The sequence below is a fragment of the Fukomys damarensis genome, unplaced genomic scaffold, assembly GCF_012274545.1.
Source record: "Fukomys damarensis isolate Sample0158 unplaced genomic scaffold, DMR_v1.0_HiC HiC_scaffold_19, whole genome shotgun sequence".
In the NCBI taxonomy this organism is placed as follows: domain Eukaryota; kingdom Metazoa; phylum Chordata; class Mammalia; order Rodentia; family Bathyergidae; genus Fukomys; species Fukomys damarensis.
In genome coordinates this window covers 60,811,160-60,829,832 of record NW_022900931.1, presented here as the reverse complement: position 1 = coordinate 60,829,832, position 18,673 = coordinate 60,811,160, and the positions used below count along the sequence as shown (strand labels likewise).

The window sequence follows — 18,673 nt, the reverse complement described above, 5'->3', positions numbered from 1 at the left end:
GAATGAGACCTACAAGCCCCACCCACCGGGCCTCCGGACCCGCCCCGAAACGAATCTTCCTGGCTTGCTGGTACTGCGCTTGCGCAATGAGAGAATTTCGCCTGGCCTGGCACTTGCGTATATCTGCTGCTTCCGCAAGTGACTCAAGGTACCAAGTCCCGGATTGCCCACATCACGATCTGTGGAAATGCTCAGCTAATAAACTACAGCCCTCTCCTTGTAATGTTACGGAAGGAATTGGTAAGTGACACAGAGAGGCGGCAGAATAGAAATAAAATAACAAGTTTACTCTGTCGACGGGAGTCAATCACACCTAATGGCAGCTCCCTGACAGACCCAAGTACTGGGCTGCAATTCCTTTTATAGGGCTTTACAGCCTTGATCTCATTCAGGTGGTAATATTTCATTTTCACAGTTCACAACGCTGATATTCAAAATGTGGTGGTGAGGCAGTTGAATTTCAACCCGGACGTAACACTTTTTGATAGGGGAGGTTACCTTTTAAATTCATTTAGTTATTCTAGCCCAGAGGAAGGGGGCGTGTCTGGTCAGCCAAGTTAACAATGGTTCTTTTCATGTACAAAACTTTTGAGCAAGACTAGATGCCTGGTGCCTGTTGATTCTGAACGAAACCAAGCAAACGGCAGAGGTCACAAGTTACTTTACGTTGACATTTCGTTGACATTTTGTAGGTTTTATTCTGTTAAAGTGTTCCCTATCAGTCACAACCAAGACTCCCCACAGTATCACTGCCCCAGCTTCCCGAGGCAAAGGTCGGTAATTAAGACTATCCCGGCTCCCAGGGGAGTCCCGGCCTCTTAGAATCAGACCTGGATCCTCCATTATACTGTTCCCCCACACCTAATGGCAACCAGGAATCTACATCTCAACTGTCTTTTTTCATGATCCAGTCTGGAAGCACACCTTTATCACAAAGAGCACACGCCCCACCCCATCCCATCTATAAATTTCTTCTCCTGATAAAAAACAAGATCCCCCAACTTCATGTTCGAGCTCTTTACAATAGGCCTCGCCATCCCAATAGGCACGTCTCTGCCCTCCAGGATCAGGGAGCCACTCAAATGCCCTCTGCCTAACCTGCACCATCAAAAGCAGGTCTGTAGAGGCTGTGGTGTTTGCGTGTCCCTGGCCCAGGGCTTTGCTTTGGGTGTGACAGTCGCTGGGACACCCATTTAGGTGACTCAAGTTCAGGGCTAGCACGTGCCTGACACAAGTCTCTTTCCAGTCGGTTCCCACCCCGGAATTATTTCCCCTTGGGAGGCGGGAGTCCTGAGTCCTGCCTGGCAGTGGTTCAATACGGGCTCTGCCCCAGCTGCTGTGGTGGCTCCAAAGAATCTCTTCCTTTCTCTGGCCCTCGGTTTCCCCACCTACGAAACAAATGGATGGCACCGACTCCCTATGGAAGTATAATCCTGAACTGAACAATGGGCGCCTTATAATATGACTTTTAAGTGATTATCATTAAATGAAGAAAGGACTATGTCCATGTTAGATTAGGTACCTGCGGTGCAGGTACGAGGCCCCTCTGCTAAGCGCTTCTCCATGTGTGGCAGGCATCATCCAGTCCTTTCAGCAGCCTTTGAGGTGTTTTATGAGTCAAAGCTCACAGAGAGGAAATACTTCAAGTTTGGCTAGCTCCAGAGCTGTGTTCTCAGAGACTCTGTTTTTTCAACTATGAAATGACACCTATCAAGGCCTCCTGCCGGCCAGTTCCCTGGTGGGCCCTTGCTCTGTATCCACTTCACTCTGTTGAACTTTCAAACTCAGCAGGAAAGCAGCGGCCACAGAGAACTGCGCAGTCGCTTCTGAGCGCCGGGACCCCACCCACAGGGCACAGATGCGTGCTTGGAGAAACTCCCGGAGCCCCGCCTGAGAGTCAACACGCAGGCGCAAGGGCGCGTGCCCTGCGCTGCCGGCTCTGATTGGCTACCAAGGGTAAGGGCGCCGCCCAATGGGAGGTGTGGATAGTGAGGGGTCCGGCACGCCTGGAGTCGAGGGTCTGTGTCAAGCGCGGCAGGACCAGTTAAGGCCAGAGAAATAGGTGAGGGCGCCGCGGGGCGGGCGGGAAACAGAGCGCTGGGTGTACGAAGAGGGAGGAGGGAGAATGAAGAGGACCCTAGGGACTGAAAAACCTTAGGGCCTGTGCTAGGGCTGGAGCTGAGCGGTGTGGAAGGAGAGTGCTCCTTCCTGTGTGCCCTAGAGGCGTTGGTTGCCCTCCCGCGGTGTGCAGTACCTGAAACTTGTCTCCCTCCCTCCCACCCCCTGCAGATACTTCTCTGGCTGCCCAGGAGATGAGTTTGGCAGAAAAGGGTTTGTAACAGGAAAGCTTAACTTTCAGGCCCTGGTGGATTCTTTCCTGGTAGGACTTAAGCACTGACTATATGAAAAGCCCCCTTTCCTCCCCGTAGTAGTTCACAATCTAAGATTGGGTAAGAGGAATATAGACAAGGAAAGCGCAAACTTCAGGACCATCTTCTAGAAACATTTATTGTACAAGTCTTGTGGCATACTCTGGGCCCGATCCTAGGAGAGTTCTCTGTTCCCAGTGGACCTGCAAAACAAGGAAAAATGGAGCTCTTTGCTCCCTGTTGGCTGTTTACGGGAAGATCCTTTATGGAATGGCTCTTGTGTACAGAATCCTAGAACTCAAAAATTAGTGAAGGATTTGGAATAGGTTGATAAAGAACGTTTAGCTCCTGGGCATTGAGTGAATGGTTTATTCAAGGAGTACTTATTGGGCACCACCTGAAAACAGGGCCCTGTGTACAGTGGGAATTCAGGGAGAAATGGGAGAGTAGACCTGTTTGAAGTGAAATGTGCAAAGAGATGGCTAAACTCCCAAGGCTTCACTCCACTAGAGACTCTTATTCATTTACTAAATACCTACTTGGTGCCTACTGTGTGTTGGACATTGTTCTTGGCACTGGAAATACTTCAGTGATGATAGGCTAAAACCCCTGCCTTCAGGGAGCTTAATATGAAAAATTTCTATATGCAGGGCTTTAAACTAAACTCCCACCTGCCCTCTGGCACTAACAGATGATGTGAAGAAACAAAAATGTGGGGATTTCAAAAGGCCCTAGGTTAGGGCAACCCACTTTCAGGCTACCTCTCAATAAATTTTCCTACTCTTAACCTAAAAAAAAAGGTCCTGGGGTAAACCCCCCCCAAAAAAAGAAAAATTTCAGGGGTGGGTGTCATTTGCTGAATAGACTGTGAACCTTTATTGTATTGAGCCCGCAGAAGAAAAGGACATAGACCACGTGAGGGCAGATTTGTAACTTAAAATACCTGTCCCTCACATGTGGTTTTGTTGGTGACTGGGGCCCCCACAGTTAATCAGACCCACCCTGCCTGTAAGCTCTCAGTCCTGTAAAGAGCCCAAAGAAACACTCCAAGCTCATAGAGGAAGCATAGGATATCATAGGAACCCTAAGGAGGCAGGAGTGCCCATTGCTCTGAGGATATGAAGATGTTGCCACAGGTTTCACAAAGAAGATATGGGGTAGGAGTTTGCCAAATAAGATTTCTCTGGTGTGAGAGGTTCAAAATGTATAATAGATAATGTGAAATAGGAAGAAAAGGTCCAAAGGGGAAGTGGGAGGGGTAGGGGAAAGGAAAGAAGGAAAAAGATAAAATATGAGAAAAGAAGGAAAAACCAGCAACAAAGTCTTTGTAAATAAGGAAATGTGGAGGGGTTGAAGGGAGGGTAGAGGAATGGGGGAAAATATAAGAACCAAGATATATTATGTAAAGATACAAATCCCCAATGATGAATGTCATCATACTGTATACCTAAAATGCACCAATAAACTTAATGAATAAAAAAAGAAGAGAGTTTTCTTAGCAGAGAAAATAGCAGCGTCAGAGACTTAAGTTCAACTTTTTAGCAAACTTTAGCTTTTATCAAGTATCAGTGACTTTGTGGTCAGTACTAGTTTTAGCTCCATTGTACAGGTGAGAAAACACTCTCAGAGAGTGGACATAAGCAGTGGAGCTCAGAATCAAGCTGAGGTAAGTCTGGGTCCAGGTCCTGTGCTCTTAATGTGTTGCCATATCTCTGTGTGCATTTGTAGAGGAAGGAGGACAGATGTTGCAAAAAAAGGAAACTGCACAGACAAAGGCTAGGAGGCTGGAAAAGACATGGTGTATTCTCAGAAAGAGTATGACTGAGCCTCTGGGACAGGGCAGCATCCCAGGCCAGACTGAGGAGTGTTCTCTCTTCTGCAGATGCCTGACTGTTGTGGGCGGCAATAGGCTTCAGAGGCACAAGATCATTGAAGACTGAGACATAAACTTTGGATTAAGATTTGTTGATTGATAGAGGCTGGTGAGTAGTGGGATGAGCAAGGGCATCTCCTCTCTCCTGGGTTCCTTCTATGTCACTGGCTCCTGCCCCTCCTTCCCCAGGCACTGCCTTCCCCACAATGGCAGAGGTTGTGGCTGAGGTGGCTGAGATGCCAACACAGTCACCAGAGGCAGTGGAGATGCCAACATCTGTGTCATCCATGTCGGGGGAGATGGCAGAGATAGCAACAGAAGTGACAGAAATGACACCTGGAGAGGCCCTTGCCTCATCCCTCTTCTTTCAGCACCACCAGTTCATGTGTTCTGAGTGCGGCAGCCTCTATAACACACTAGAAGAAGTCCTCTCACACCAAGAGCAGCACATGCCCACTGTGTTGGAGGAGGAGGCACTGACCACACAGGATGCTGGCCTGGAACCAGAGCTAGTGCCAGACACCGAGGAGGGGCCTTTCCAGTGTGGTGAATGCAGCCAGCTCATCCTCTCTCCCACTGAGCTCCTGGCCCACCAGGATGCTCACCTCCGAGAGTCTGCAAGCCAGATCCAGTACCAGTGTGGGGATTGTGAGGAGCTCTTCCCCTCACCTGAGCTGTGGGTGGCCCATCGCAAGGCTCAGCACCTTTCTACTACAGTGGCCGAGTCATCAGCACCACCTCCTTTGCCTCCTCCATCACCACCTCCTCCACCACCTGAAGTCAAGATGGAGCCCTATGAATGTCCTGAGTGTTCCACCCTCTGTGCCACCCCAGAGGAATTCTTGGAACATCAGGGCACTCACTTTGACTCCTTGGAGAAAGAAGAGCGTAATGGGTTAGAGGAGAAGGAGGAGGAAGATGAGGAAGATGAAGAGGAGGAGGATGAATCAGAGGAGGACGAAGATGTAGACTTTGCTGATCCTATGGAAGGTGACAAGTCCAGAGCTGGTAGAGTGCAGGGCCATGGGGATTGTCCCCAACACTGTACCTCTGTAGGGGCACGCCAGAGACACCGAAGAGCATCTCAAGGATCAACATCAGGTGCCCACCCCTTCCACTGCACCCAATGTCAGCGCAGCTTTAGCTCAGCAAATCGGCTGCTGGCTCATGGGCGGGCCCACGTGGGTGGCACGTACGAGTGTACAGCCTGCTCCAAGGTCTTCAAGAAGGCAGCCTCTCTTGAGCAGCACTTGAGGCTGCACCGCGGAGAAGCCCGCTACCTCTGTGTAGACTGTGGACGGGGCTTTGGCACAGAACTCACATTAGTAGCCCACCGCCGGGCTCACACTGCCAACCCACTGCATCGCTGTCGCTGTGGCAAGACGTTCAGCAATATGACCAAGTTCCTCTACCATCGGCGTACTCATGCTGGGAAAAGCGGGGCCCCAGCAGCAACAGCCTCTCCAGCTCCAACAGAGCCCACGCCCCCAACCCCTCCCCCTGCCCCGCCTGCCCAGCTGCCCTGCCCACAGTGCCCCAAATCTTTTGCCTCAGCCTCTCGGCTTTCCCGACACCGGCGTGCGGTACATGGACCCCCTGAACGGCGGCACCGCTGTGGGGTTTGTGGCAAGGGCTTCAAGAAGCTGGTCCATGTGCGCAACCACTTGCGGACACACACAGGTGAGAGACCCTTCCAGTGCCATTCTTGTGGCAAGACATTTGCTTCTTTGGCCAACCTCAGCCGCCACCAGCTGACCCACACAGGTGTGCGTCCCTATCAGTGTCTGGACTGTGGCAAGCGCTTTACACAGAGCTCCAACCTGCAGCAGCACCGGCGGCTGCACCTGCGGCCTGTCGCCTTTGCCCGTGCACCCAGGCTTCCTATCACCGGTCTCTACAACAAGAGTCCCTACTACTGTGGGACCTGTGGCCGCTGGTTCCGTGCCATGGCAGGCCTACGGCTGCATCAGCGGGTCCATGCCCGAGCCCGGTCTCTGACACTGCAGCCTCCCAGATCACCATCTCCTACACCGCCCCCAGCACCTGAACCTCAGCAGACTATCATGTGCACGGAGCTCGGGGAGACCATTGCCATCATTGAGACATCCCAGCCACTGGCACTTGAGGACACACTGCAGCTGTGCCAGGCTGCACTGGGGGCCAGTGAAGCAAGTGGGCTGTTACAGTTAGACACAGCCTTCTTGTGACATGGCTGAAGAGCAACAATAAAAGGGTTTGGTTGCAACAATAAGTGTGGGCACCTCTGGGGAAAAGAGGACCACCCTTTGACAGACCAATCTGGCATTCATCATGAGACTCACTCTTGTACCCAGTGACTCCTCAGAGCAGCCCTGCCAGGTTTCCCATGTCACCTTTCTCTTCCTGAGGGGAAACTGAAGCTAAGATGCCATGTAATCTGTCCCGGGTCACCCTGCTCTGTTGCAAAGTGGGGTTTACCAAGGCTCTTTGCATCACCCTTGTGCCCAGCAATATCAGGTAAACTTTACTGAGCATTGACCATGCCCAGGTCTGTGCTGGGGATTCTCATATACCTCTCAAGAGTTTCTACTTGTCTCCCAGCCCTAACCTAGATTTGGGGCACCCAGGGGAGAGAAAAGCACTTATCTGGGCTTCCTTCATCTCAGATTTGACAATGTAAAAGGAAATCTGTAGGTGTCCTGGTACTAAGCTTAGAGTAGGTGATGCTGAAGACCCAGTTAGTTATGAGTCAGACACAGGCTCTGCCCTCAGAAAGTATCTAGTAGGACCACACACAAGTACAGATGGTTTGTTCTCCAAATGTGGCTTACTGGTTCATTTAACCTGTGTCCGAAGGCCTCCTCTTATGTGCTATGCAGTGCTGGAGGCTAGAGATAAGATTGAGTCCAGCTTAAGGATTTCTTGGGTTATGATGAGGATGTACAGCAACACTGGGATCCCAGAGTAGGGAACAAACCTTCATGGGGGGAGATCAGGTGTGAAAAAGTCTTCCTAGAGAAGGAAGTCCCTGAAGAAAAAGTAGAAATCTGCCAGTGCAAGAGGAAAAGAACATTTCAAGCAGACAGCCACTATAGGAAGTTAGTATATATTTGGAGACCATCTTGTAATTACAATTAACTGAGCATTTGACTGCATGGCCACAGCAGGCACTGCACTTAGCACTGTATGTGTACTATGATCCCAGCAGGTGTAAGATCTCAATCTCACCCCTCTTGTACAGGTTAAAAAAGTTAAGGACAGCAACTTGCAAGGCATTGTGAGCTTTGAACCCAGAATGTCCCCTAAGCCCACATTTATAACCACTAGGATTCTAAGCGATTTGAGACCGGAAACCCACGCAGAGAGTTGGGAGTCAGAGGATTCATTCTAATTGGAAGAAAAGTAAACCAGGGTCACAGAGCAGTTGGAATATAAGGGAGCCTGAAAAGACCCTGGAAGCAGGAAGGGTCACCAAATTTTTTCAAAGCGTGCCTAGGATTATAAGCAGATGTGGGTCAGACCTCTGACCCTGGGTGCTCCGGCAGATGAAACAGAATGCTGCTGGAGCTGGCACTTGTCCAGGAGGGAAGCCTAGGCCTTGGGAGTTGGGCTGAGCAGTTCAAGACAGTGTTGCAGAGGTGGGGAGGTGTCATGACAGGGTTGTCAGCTCTCCCAGAGATAGTGAGTGGGAGGCTGGCAGTGGTCTAGGAGGGAGAGAACAGGGACAGTGCTGGGCAGGGGTGATGGGGACAGGAGTAAGGTGAAGGACACCCTGTGAATACATGATCAACCACTGGGGAGGAAGAGGTCCCCAAGCACTCAAGGCTCGCCCCTTGCCCAGACCAGCCATCTTCCCCTTGTCTAATCTATGTGTTCTATATATCCACTTTGCAATCGAGGTGAAATGCAGGCCAGTATTATGCAAGAAAGGGACAGTCTGTGTTGGGCAGTTTATAGATGTCCTTAGGCAATTTGGAAAGCCCAGATCCCACGGGAAGTCTCAGCTCTCCTGGGACATGTCCTAAGTGGAATCTAGCAGAGGACATGCAGTTGGCTCCTCCCCAGGCTCCCTTTCCCTCCCCTTCAGCCTATGCTTGTTGCTTGACACCATGTGGAGAAGGTGCCATTTCCTTCTGCCTATAGCCCCTACCATCTAGTCCTAGTATATTTTTAAAGTGAGGGAAAAAGCCAAATTTTGCCCGAGCCTTCCCAGAGTTGTCAATTCCCAACATTCCTGAGAGGCAGAGCAAATGGGTGCCTTGCTTAACACTGAAATGAAGCCTTGCAGCCGGGCATGGTGGCGCACGCCTGTAATCCCAGCACTCAGGAGGCTGAGACAGGAGAACTGCCGAGTTCAAGACCAGCCTGAGCTACATAGTGAGTTGCAGGTCAGTCTCGACTACATAGTGAGACCCTGTCTCAAAAAAAAAAAAAAAAAAAAAAAAAAAAAAAAAAAGGAAGCCTTGAGGATCTGCTAGAGTTCTGGCCTTGTCCCATGTCCCAGTACCTCACTCCAGTCTATAAACAGTTAAGTTTTAAGTTTTTGCCTGAGTGACTCCTATCACCTAGTGTCTCCCTGGTCCTAGAAGCAGCCAGCAGTTTCGAGTAAGACACATAGCCCTTTGTTTAAGTCTTGACTCTGCAGCTTAAATTCTGCATCCTTGACCCCTTCAAGGGATCTCTGGTTCTCCCACTGGTCACTGGGATGCTAATCTCTCCCTCCCTAAGCAGGAGCAGATGATTTATGCTGGGTTACAGGACAGGCCTTTAACAGTGGAAAAGCTCATCACTGCACATGCAGACAGGAGTTTTAAAGTGCAAAAGGGTTAGCCACCTGAATCCCTGCCTGAGATACAGCCCATTTCTGACCCGGAATTGCCCTCCAGGCACCCCCTCACATTGGTGGAAACAGGCAGCCAGACAGGAAGCAGGTTTTCATGCCAATAATTTATTGAATGGAGGTCTGTACACAGGCAAACCTTACTGTGGAAACTTAAGACATCAGGAGTTCTCCCCACTCCCCCAGCCCCTCTAGGTTCAGGAGAGGAGCGAGGGGGCCTTGGGAGCAGAGGAAAGGAGTGGAGATACAGCTGTAGGAGTGGGCAGGGCCAGGTTGGATGGTGCGAATCAACGTTTTCTTTAAGAAAAAAATTATAACAATCTATTTACACCTGGGGACCAGGACAGGAAAAGATGGAGTGGGCTGATTCTATTTACAAGGGTCATAGGAGTGGGGGGAGGTTGGAGGAAGTAGAGGCTGGGGGATAGGAGGGGGCAAAAGGGGTAGGAGTTCCTCATGCCCCCAACCCCATCCTTCCTTCCATGTCTTCCCTCCCCATAACCAGTTAAAATCCTCTTTAAAAACCCATCAAAGGAGTGAGGCTGGTAATGGAGGGACTAGAGGTGGGGGTAGGGACTCATTTACCTCTGCCCTCTAGTCTAGGGGCCCAGCCAGGATAGAAGTGTGATGGGCTATGCCTCCCTCTTCCCAACCCCATTTAGGGCTCCCAGATAGACATGGAAGGGTAGTTGGTGGGGCCCTCAGGAAGAGTTAGTAAGGGTAGGTGTGGCATCAGGAGCCTGCCAGTCTGAGCCGGTCTGATTCTCAGTTAAAGCTGAAGGGAAGGAAAGCAATAAACAATTAGCCTTTGCGTTTCAGATCCCCCTGCACCCTTTCCAGAATAGAGTGGTTAGATGCTACGTTAAGCTAAAAGCTATCACTTTTGGTTCAGGGTTACAAACTCAAATGCCCAAAAGGCAGTTTGACCACACCAGGGAACCAGGCTCCACGTAAGAGGCAGCTACAGCCAGCCCACTTCCAACTGCAGTCAGGAAGGCAGGCTGGCCCACTGCTGCCCAAATCTGATTTTCTTCACCAAGAGAAAAGGAAACCTGGGTTTTTACCTAAAGTGGCCCAATTCTTAAATATGGTCAGCAAGTTCAACTTTTTGTTTGTTCACACCAAACATTTCTTTGGTTTCCAATTAGCATTTAAACACAAATGTAGACAACAACGCCCTACAAAGGTGGTCACTGACATGCTGTGAAATATATTTTGGTTCAGAAATGCTGCTTTAACCCTCAGCAGAAGGCCCTCCAAATTACCTTGTGAGGACGGAGTGAGTGGAGTAGTGCCCGCTGGGGACCTCAAGTGAGGAGGGATGAGAATGGCGTTCAGAGACGGTTGGATGGAGAGTTCTAGAGAGGGGAATCGACATGCCCAGTCAGGGAGGAGTCGGAGCACCTGGAAACTCAGTGAGGATTATGATGGGGTAACAATCAAGGACCCAGCAATTGGCCAGACCATTTTATAGACACTTTTAGCCACAGAATTCTTTAAGCATAAAACTGGAAAGAACCTAGCATAAGACAGATTGTAAAGCACTGCCAAGGGTAGCTATGGTTCTCCGGAATCTGGGGAACAACTTCCTGGGCCCTAGACCTGCTTTGTACCCTGCTTGGTTCCCCACTTCTATCACTCTCACCACCAGGACTGAAGTTGAAGAGGGGGGGAAGTGGGCGGTTGTTGGGGAGCTGGGTTCCAAGACATCGAAGTTCATCAAAGAAGCTGTGGGCACAGGCCTCTAGTGGAGAGAGTCTGGAGGATGGAGTGTACTCTAGCAGGCTTGAACAGAGAGCGATGGCCTCAGGCGGCGTCCGAGATTTGAACACCTGGGGGTGGGGGTGCAGGATCATGAGGGTGAGAGATGCCCTCAGCACCAGTGTCCTGATGCTGCCTGTGGCAGATACAACTGCCTGCCTCTCACAAACCCACCTTCCAAATAAGGAAACAGGCACAACCACTGAGAGGAAGTTAGTTTGTATCTGGCAGACAGCCAGCCCAGGTCCTATGATTGTATGAGCCTTGCTATGAGCTTGTTTCCCTGCCATAGAAAATGGAATTTTGATTACCTGTGGGTCCTCAATTTTTTAAGATTCCATAAACTTTTAAACATGATGAGTTACTGACTTGCTCCCTGGTTAACTTTAAATCCTCCAAGCCATGATTCTGCAGCCAATTACCAGCCCAGCTGGCCTTCAGGAGACCCCCCCCCGTTTATCCCTACCCTACCTTTGTCCAAGGATGAGCTTTAATCTGGGGGAACTTGAACTCCGTATAGTTGGGGTTCATCTCTCGGATTTGTTCCCGGGTTGGTGTTCCCAGTACCTGTGTAGTGAGGGAGGGGTCTGAGACAGGGCCCCCATCCCTTAACCCTGCCTCAAGCCCTCCCTGACCCCATTCTCACCTTGATGATCTCCACCAGCTGGTCCACCCCACTGTCCCCAGGGAAGATAGGCTGGCCAAGGAGGAGCTCGGCCAGGACACAGCCAGCTGACCACACATCTGAAGGGCAATGAGGGAGGTTCAGGACTAGGCAGAGAGGTCACCAAGCCCATCCCTTTGCAAACACTTCTATTATTTCTCATGGCCATCCTCAGGTGTCAAGAGCCCCGTTTTCTTAAGCCAGGAAGCATTTGGCCAAAGGTCATAACAGCACTGGAGCCGGACCTTGAACCTCCAGGTCTGTTAGCTGCGCTCCCCAGACTACATGTCCTTCCAGCCCTCATTGCCTGTGCTCAGTTACCCCAATGAGCCCTTTGTCTGCCTCTATCCTCAGAGGACAAACTAGACCCAAACTTGCCAGTAGGCACCTATGTCCTTTGGGTCTCGGGAAGGTAAAACCTTAAATCCTAGAATACATTTCTTACATGCCAGCCTCACTCTTGCCCATGGGAAGAGCCTTAGCCTGGCTGTTTATCCCTCACAAGTCTGTACCATGACCCTCACTGCGTGTAAGTTTATACCTAGGGACCACCCAGTCCCTTCCCACACCCTTTCACACTCATTCCCTTATTTCAGCCTTGCCCCTCATCACTGGAAGGTAGCACTGTCATCCTCAATGGAAAGACACAGAGGCCCTAAGAATAGGTGGTACCTTTGGGGTAATAAAGCTGTGCCTGCGGGCTCCCCCAAGGTCATTGCCAGCCCCTCCTTCCCCTCTAGCTGAGAACAGAGCTGACTGGGAGGTTCCAGAGCTAGGGTGGACTCTGGAGTCAGGTAAGCTTTCAAATCTCAGCCCTGCCCCATCTCAGCAGAACTATGGGCAGGAGGCTTCTAGCTTTCAGCTATAGGTCACTTATCTAAAACAGCCATGCAGTAACATCAGCCTAAGCTTTTATCACCAAGCCTGACATACAGCGCACAGAAAGAACTCAAAACCTGCCAGGACTTTCATTCCCAGCACCACCCTCCCACGACTCTGACCGATGGACGAGGTATAATCAGTGGCTCCGAAGATGAGCTCAGGGGCTCGGTAGTAGCGAGAACAGATGTAGGAAACATTGGGCTCCCCCCGGACCAACTGCTTTGCACTGTGGGAAGAAAAGGGAAAGGTAAACAGCCAAAGGTTAGGTCCCCTTACCCTTTTAACCACCCAGCAAACCCAGGTCAGTCCCACCTGCCAAAATCGCAGAGCTTCAGGACAGCAGTATCAGGGTCCACCAGCAGGTTCTGGGGTTTGATGTCACGATGACACACACCCTGGGAGTGGATGTAGGCCAAGCTCCGGAAGAGTTGGTACATGTACACCTGGGGCAGGCAGGGGACAGCTGAACTCCAGTTCAGCTCTCCCCACACAGCACACTGTCACTCGCCCACTGTCTTGGCCTGAAGAACCCTTCCAGGCCACAATCTTGGATTCTCTAATTTGAGTGCATACTACAAGCACTTGGGAGACTTGTTAAAACAGACTGATGGGCCCCCAATCTCACAGGGTTTTCTTGGGTTTTGTTTTGTTTTTCTATAGTACCTGAGAGTAAACTCAGAGCTTTCACAACTAGTATAGCCCCAGCCCTTTGTTTATTTTTTATTTTGAGACAGGGTCTTGCTAAGTCACTAAGTGGCCCAGGCTAGACCCTTTTGCCTCAGACAACCACACCCACCTAACAGTTTCTAATTCTTTGACTTCAGAATGGGGCATCTGAAATAAGCCCACCAGCACAGATGCTAGTCCCCAGACCAAATTTTGACAACTACTGCTGCAACCACACCCCTTGGCAGAAGCCTGATGATTAAGACAGACACAGTGGAAAACCTTGTCATAAAGTAGGCTGGAAAGTCAGGTACTCAGCTTCCCCCTCACCAAAACCATTGGTTCTTGAAGAGCTCAGCATCCTTCACTCCACAGTCAAAACCACCCACAAGCCAGCCCTGCCTCCAGCTCAATTTTGCTGCCTCTCTCCCACTTACTGACTAGAACCCAAGTGCCAAAAGATCAGGGATCTCTTGAGTTTTGATCACTTCTGCTTCCATAAGGCCAAGACCAGTATCTGTTACGTATTAACTGCTCAACTGTTCTCCACCATGTACAAAGGGTTCTTCCTTTGTCCCTGTTCCCTTCAGCCAGCTGCAGTTACTTTGTGCACCTGGTCTCCTCCCAAAAGCCTTCCTTTGTTCCTTCTCATCTCCAAACCAGGCTGAGCTAGAATGTTCTTTTTCCAGAATTCCTTATGCTCCTTTTAACGTAGCAGCATCTAGTTAGTTTCGCGTTTCCTGGACAGTGTCTGTCAGCACCACCAAACGGGATCTTTGAGAGCAAGACAAGGGTCTCAGTAAGATGTGCTTCTGGAACTGCTCAGCACTGGGCAGCTACAGCACAGCTTCTCCCAATCAAAGAAAGCCCCTTCCAGGAGGTGAGGTCCAGCAGCAGCAACCACTAATAGAGCCCATGTCAGCTCACCCAGGAGTGGAATTCTTAAAGCCAACACAAGAAGCAGCTGGGCCCCAACAACCTCCAGCAAACAAACCCATACTTCCTGCCTCCTAGTGCAGCACCTGTTCCAGCCTCTGTTTTGAACCTACATCATTCCTGGGCTTCACTCATTTATTGATATAGTCATTCAGATATCCCCTGAAGTTCCTTTTTTTTTTTTTTTTTTTTTTTTTTTTTTTTTTTTTTTTTTTTTTTTTTTTTTTTTTTTTTTTTTGTACCAGGGATAGAACTCAGGACTTTGCACTTGTGAGGCAGGCACAGTGCCACTGAGCTAAATCCCTGACCCTCTTGAAGATCCTTTATACCCAGGACACAGTGCCAGGCATGGGGAATGATCCTGCAGATGATGTAAGAAGACGCATGCCTGGCTCTATGACATGGACAATAACCTGACCAATGCTAAGTGTTTCCTACTACCCCTCAACCAGCCTCCAAGGGTTGGACTCTGACCTCAGCAGCTCCCCTAGAACTTACCCCAGTATCCCTCACCCCAACACCACAAGTAGTAGTCTCTCAAGTGGATCTGAGCAGGTACCCTACAGCCTCTCCAGCTGCCTGGTCCAGCTGCTTTCCTGATTCAGTCAGCCCTTACTTTGGCCCTCCCCTGCTTTGGCAAACTCCATCTGGGAGCTACAGGAGCAAAGGCACAAAATATGGGCCCCCAAGAACCAACATAAACTTGAAAAACAAGGGAACCTACAGAAGAAATGAAGCTCTGGAGCAGCCTGCCTGCCTACCTTGACATAGATGATAGGGATGGTCAATTTGGCCTTGGTGAAATGGCGGGCCACCCGGTACACTGTCTCGGGCACATATTCCAGCACCAGATTTAGGTAAAGCTCATCTTTCTGGAGACAGAAAAGGAGAGGTTTGAGGTACTGAGAGCAAGGGAAAAGGGAAAAGGTATATAAGGCACAGTAAGGGAAAGACTGGATGGACCTCATGAGAAAAGCAGGCAGGAGAATGAATGGAGTCAAGGTGAAGCGAATCCCTCACCCTGGGCACCCCAGTGTCTCACCTTCTCCCCACTGGAGTAGAAAAAGTACCGCAGTCTCACAATATTGCAGTGGTCTAGCTTACGCATAATCTGCAGCTCTCGGTTCTTGGGGACAGAGGAAGAAAATCTCAATACAACCAACCCTCTCTCTCTCTGCCTCCACTCCCTAGTACACTCACCTCAGCCTCATTCCCTCTGGCCAACAGAAAAGGCAGCTGCTCTTTGTATCATATAGTACCAAGGCCCTTTACAGGCATCCTGCAATTCCTCACCCTAAACCTCCTCCCCTCTCACACAGCCAGAGGCCTATGGACTCATTCCAGAACACAGATGTGTTCTTTTCAGCCTAATTTTTAACAGTTTTCAACTTATTGCTGACATTTAAAAGCCAAATTACTTCATTTATAAAGGTTTCTCAGCTTCTCATGAGAAATCAGATGAAGCAGCCTACACGGCACAAGGAACCATAGACCATTATTGGCCATCCAGTTCACTCTGGTCCCCACCACTGCTCACTACTACTCTCCCTGGAGGCATCTCAGACTTTGAACTCTAGCTTGGATCTTGAGTCTGACTCCAGGCTTCCAATTCTCATATTTGGACGTATGCTTCAGCCTCTTCCCAGAAGGCTCAGTCTGAGTCTTCTCCCCCATTCTCTACTCCCCCCTGGGGCCTCAGAGCTCCCTGCCCCCAGATCCCTCTCACTTCTAGAAGTCAACCCCAACCGAATTCTGACATCCTGGAGCTCATCCTGCCTGACAGTCCTTACTGTCCAGACCCAGGCCTTGACCCAGCCTCAGTTCCCCGACATCCAGGGTAGCCTAGGTTCCAAATACCAGTCCTCCAAATACCGGTTATCCTTCCACTGCCATCTCCTCCATCTCCATCTAGTTCCCTGAGCCTCTGCTAGTTCACAGATCACTGCTGCCCAAGTGAAAGAGGGCAGGCACCCCTCCTCAAAAGGGACAGGGCCCCACACCAACACAAGTAGTTTGTGAACACATCTTGGGCTGAATTCTATCTTGCAGTGGTCAAACAAACACCTGAGGCAGAGTGCTACCTTCAGCACTACCAGCATCAGCCATGCCATTTCCCTTCTCTGGGAAATGTATATCCAGGTGGTTAAGATGAAGGGCTTGGGAATCAAACAGGCTAAATTCTAGTTCCTTGACTAGGGCATTCTATATGCAAACTCCATTTCTGCTTACTTAATGTGAGAATAACAACAGCACCAACCTTCACAGAATCTTTAGATACATTAAACAAGAACTCCCCTATCAAGCACTTATATTAAGCAAATGCCCAATAAATGTCAGCTTTCAACTCCTGGAATCAACTTTTCCCACCTTCCATTCAATTCATTCCCTTTTTTCCCCTTCTCTCGCTCACTCAGGTCCCCTGTAAAACCCCATTCTCTTGCTGGGAGCTCTCACCAGCTATGCCTAGTCCCAAAACTGCTCATTCCATTTTTCCCAAGCTACCTTGAACCTCTTGTCCTGAAGAACCTTCTTGATAGCCACCAGCTCCCTTGTCTCTGCCAGTCGTGCCTGGTACACGACCCCAAATGAGCCATTGCCAATCACTTTGATGTCTGTGTAAGCCACTTCTTGAGAGCGTTCTGGGCCTTGGCCTAGAGTGGCTACCACTGTGGTCACCTTCCCGCTGTCACCTGGGGAATAAAGGGTACACACAATCCACTGACATTTCCCCACCAGCCACCCCTCTATCTCAGGGCTGTGGGAAGGAAATCTCTGCAAAAAGCTTATTGGGGCTTCTTTGTCCTTTCCCACTCTCTGAGGAAACCCTCAGCATCCTTTCCCTTCTTTCCTTCAGAAAGCCCTAAATCCTGCATCCTCCTATAAGGGAGGACAGTGACACCTAAACCTCTTTGCTGTATAAGGGTTGACAACCCCTAATTTCCACTTCTAGAAAGCATCAAATCACTGGTCCCTATTGATACTGGGAGACACCATCAACCCTCAGTGTTGAATCCATGTACAGTGGACTCGTTGCCCTCTTGCCCCTCCTGTAAGAAAGGCATGACCTAATATCTTCCTGAAGGAACAGTAACCCTGAGGTACTCCTACTTTAGGAAAGTAATGATTATTTTCACAACCTGGAGAACAGTGCCTTTAAATCTTCTGTGGTAGAACTGGTAACTTCACCACTGGCTCCTGGTGACAAAAATAAACATGCTCTCCTGATATGCAACTAGTGACTTGGCCTCTACTTTGGGGGGATAGCTACCCCTGCCCAAATACATTATAGATCAGGATCTAACCCAACCTCTCTATTTATGTGGTGCAGAGCAGCACAAGATGTGAGAATAGTGAGCTCAGTCTCTGTCCTTGGATGGCTATTCCAGCCTCAGACCCTTTGAAGGGTTACTCAAATTCCCAAATCCCATTCTCTGAATGACAGCAAACCTTGGCGCCATCCCTCGGGGACAGAGGCCTTTTTCATTTAGGAAACTAACAAACCAAATCCACTTAGAGGAGCCAGTGACACTTTCTTTTGGAGGGAAATATATTCTAATTCCTATTTTTTCCAGAGCCAATGAGAGCATACCCCAGAAGGATTAAAGAGGCACAGCCTCAAATCCTTGGTGAGTTGTGATCCACCCTTCATTTCATTTTTGCTAAAAAGCCCCCCCCCCCGCTTTTTTTTTTTTTTCCTTTTCTTTTCAAGAACAGGGACAATGGACTTGTTTTAAAGGAGATGCTCAGGCAGGAGATTTAGCTCAGTGGTTCCACCACCTGCTTCATAAGCGCAAGGTCCTGAGTTCGATCCCCAGTACCAAAAATAATAAATAAATAAATAATAAAGGGTATGTTGACTCCCCATCTGTTCGTTTCTAAATAACTCTATTAGTGGCTACCATTGGGGGCACAGCTCTAGATGTTTGGGTTGGTAATGATGTCAGGTCTTATGTTTCAAACCTGGCTCTGTTGGTTGGAGGCACAGTAACCCCAAATCCCGACCTGTAAAAAATATACCGTTCAAATCCCCATGCTCTAAAGGAGCGTAAACACAGATCCCCTTTTTACGGTGGTGGTGGTGGTACAGTGATCTTATTTTTGTTCTCTTAGGAGACAATTATCCTAGATTCCCCGTTTGCAAGTGACTATGACCTCTGATCCTGTTCTCTAATGAATGGCAACGTCAGATTTATGTTTTTAAAGCTCAACGACCCAAGACCTTGGCACTAAAAGAATCGAGAACTGTGACCCCTGTCTGTCTGGGTGTTAGTAATTCTTACCCTAAACTCCAAGTGATGGTAACTCTAAACCCCTTTTTCTGGAAGGGAGAGAGCTCAAGATTCCAGTTTGAGGGAAGCTCAGTGACCTCGAGGTCTTATATGAGCACATGAAAGAAACAAATCGACATTTAAGGAAGACCTTGGCACTAAAAGAATCGAGAACTGTGACCCCTGTCTGTCTGGGTGTTAGTAATTCTTACCCTAAACTCCAAGTGATGGTAACTCTAAACCCCTTTTTCTGGAAGGGAGAGAGCTCAAGATTCCAGTTTGAGGGAAGCTCAGTGACCTCGAGGTCTTATATGAGCACATGAAAGAAACAAATCGACATTTAAGGACCATAGGAAACCCAGATCACAAACCCCAACGGGCACCCCTAATACTCACGGCCCAGCTTCACTCCGGGCGGCGGGAAGCTAGTGCCCG

General features: G+C 49.5%; 2 protein-coding genes and 1 long non-coding RNA gene across 7 annotated transcripts; 1 reads left to right on the top strand and 2 right to left on the bottom strand.

Moving 5' to 3' along the window:
- The first annotated feature begins 59 nt into the window (after positions 1–59).
- On the top strand, positions 60–8,563 carry Znf526 (zinc finger protein 526). Of its 5 annotated transcripts, none has more exons than XM_010623301.3 (3): positions 60–240; positions 1,792–1,956; positions 4,252–8,563. In XM_010623301.3, exon 3 carries the CDS (start codon positions 4,401–4,403, stop codon positions 6,447–6,449), a length of 2,049 nt encoding a protein of 682 aa, XP_010621603.1. In that variant the 5' UTR covers positions 60–240; positions 1,792–1,956; positions 4,252–4,400; the 3' UTR covers positions 6,450–8,563. The 5 variants fall into 5 exon arrangements, with proteins under 5 accessions (XP_010621603.1, XP_010621602.1, XP_033621714.1 ...); XM_010623300.3 differs by having other exon boundaries at positions 1,789–1,956; XM_033765823.1 differs by lacking the exons at positions 60–240; positions 1,792–1,956 and adding an exon at positions 1,981–2,062 and having other exon boundaries at positions 4,252–4,351; positions 4,432–8,563.
- Positions 8,564–9,539: 976 nt separating this feature from the next.
- Positions 9,540–18,668, bottom strand: Gsk3a (glycogen synthase kinase 3 alpha; the record flags this gene model as incomplete). Its single annotated transcript, XM_010623375.3, has 11 exons — positions 9,540–9,836; positions 10,327–10,419; positions 10,707–10,893; positions 11,294–11,389; positions 11,469–11,566; positions 12,488–12,594; positions 12,681–12,811; positions 14,732–14,842; positions 15,013–15,096; positions 16,473–16,660; positions 18,635–18,668. Coding segments are annotated over 11 exons (1,203 nt in total), but the record flags the coding sequence as incomplete, so codon positions are not given.
- LOC109118050 lies at positions 17,880–18,628 on the bottom strand. Its single transcript, XR_002025319.1, has 2 exons — positions 18,390–18,628; positions 17,880–18,189 (listed from the first exon to the last, which is right to left on the bottom strand). It is a non-coding gene; the product is annotated as an uncharacterized LOC109118050 (long non-coding RNA).
- Positions 18,669–18,673: the final 5 nt, after the last annotated feature.

Bases quoted from the DNA above. Each gene is read 5' to 3' on its own strand.
- Znf526 (XM_010623301.3), top strand. From the start codon at position 4,401: ATGTCACTGGCTCCTGCCCCTCCTTCCCCAGGCACTGCCTTCCCCACA.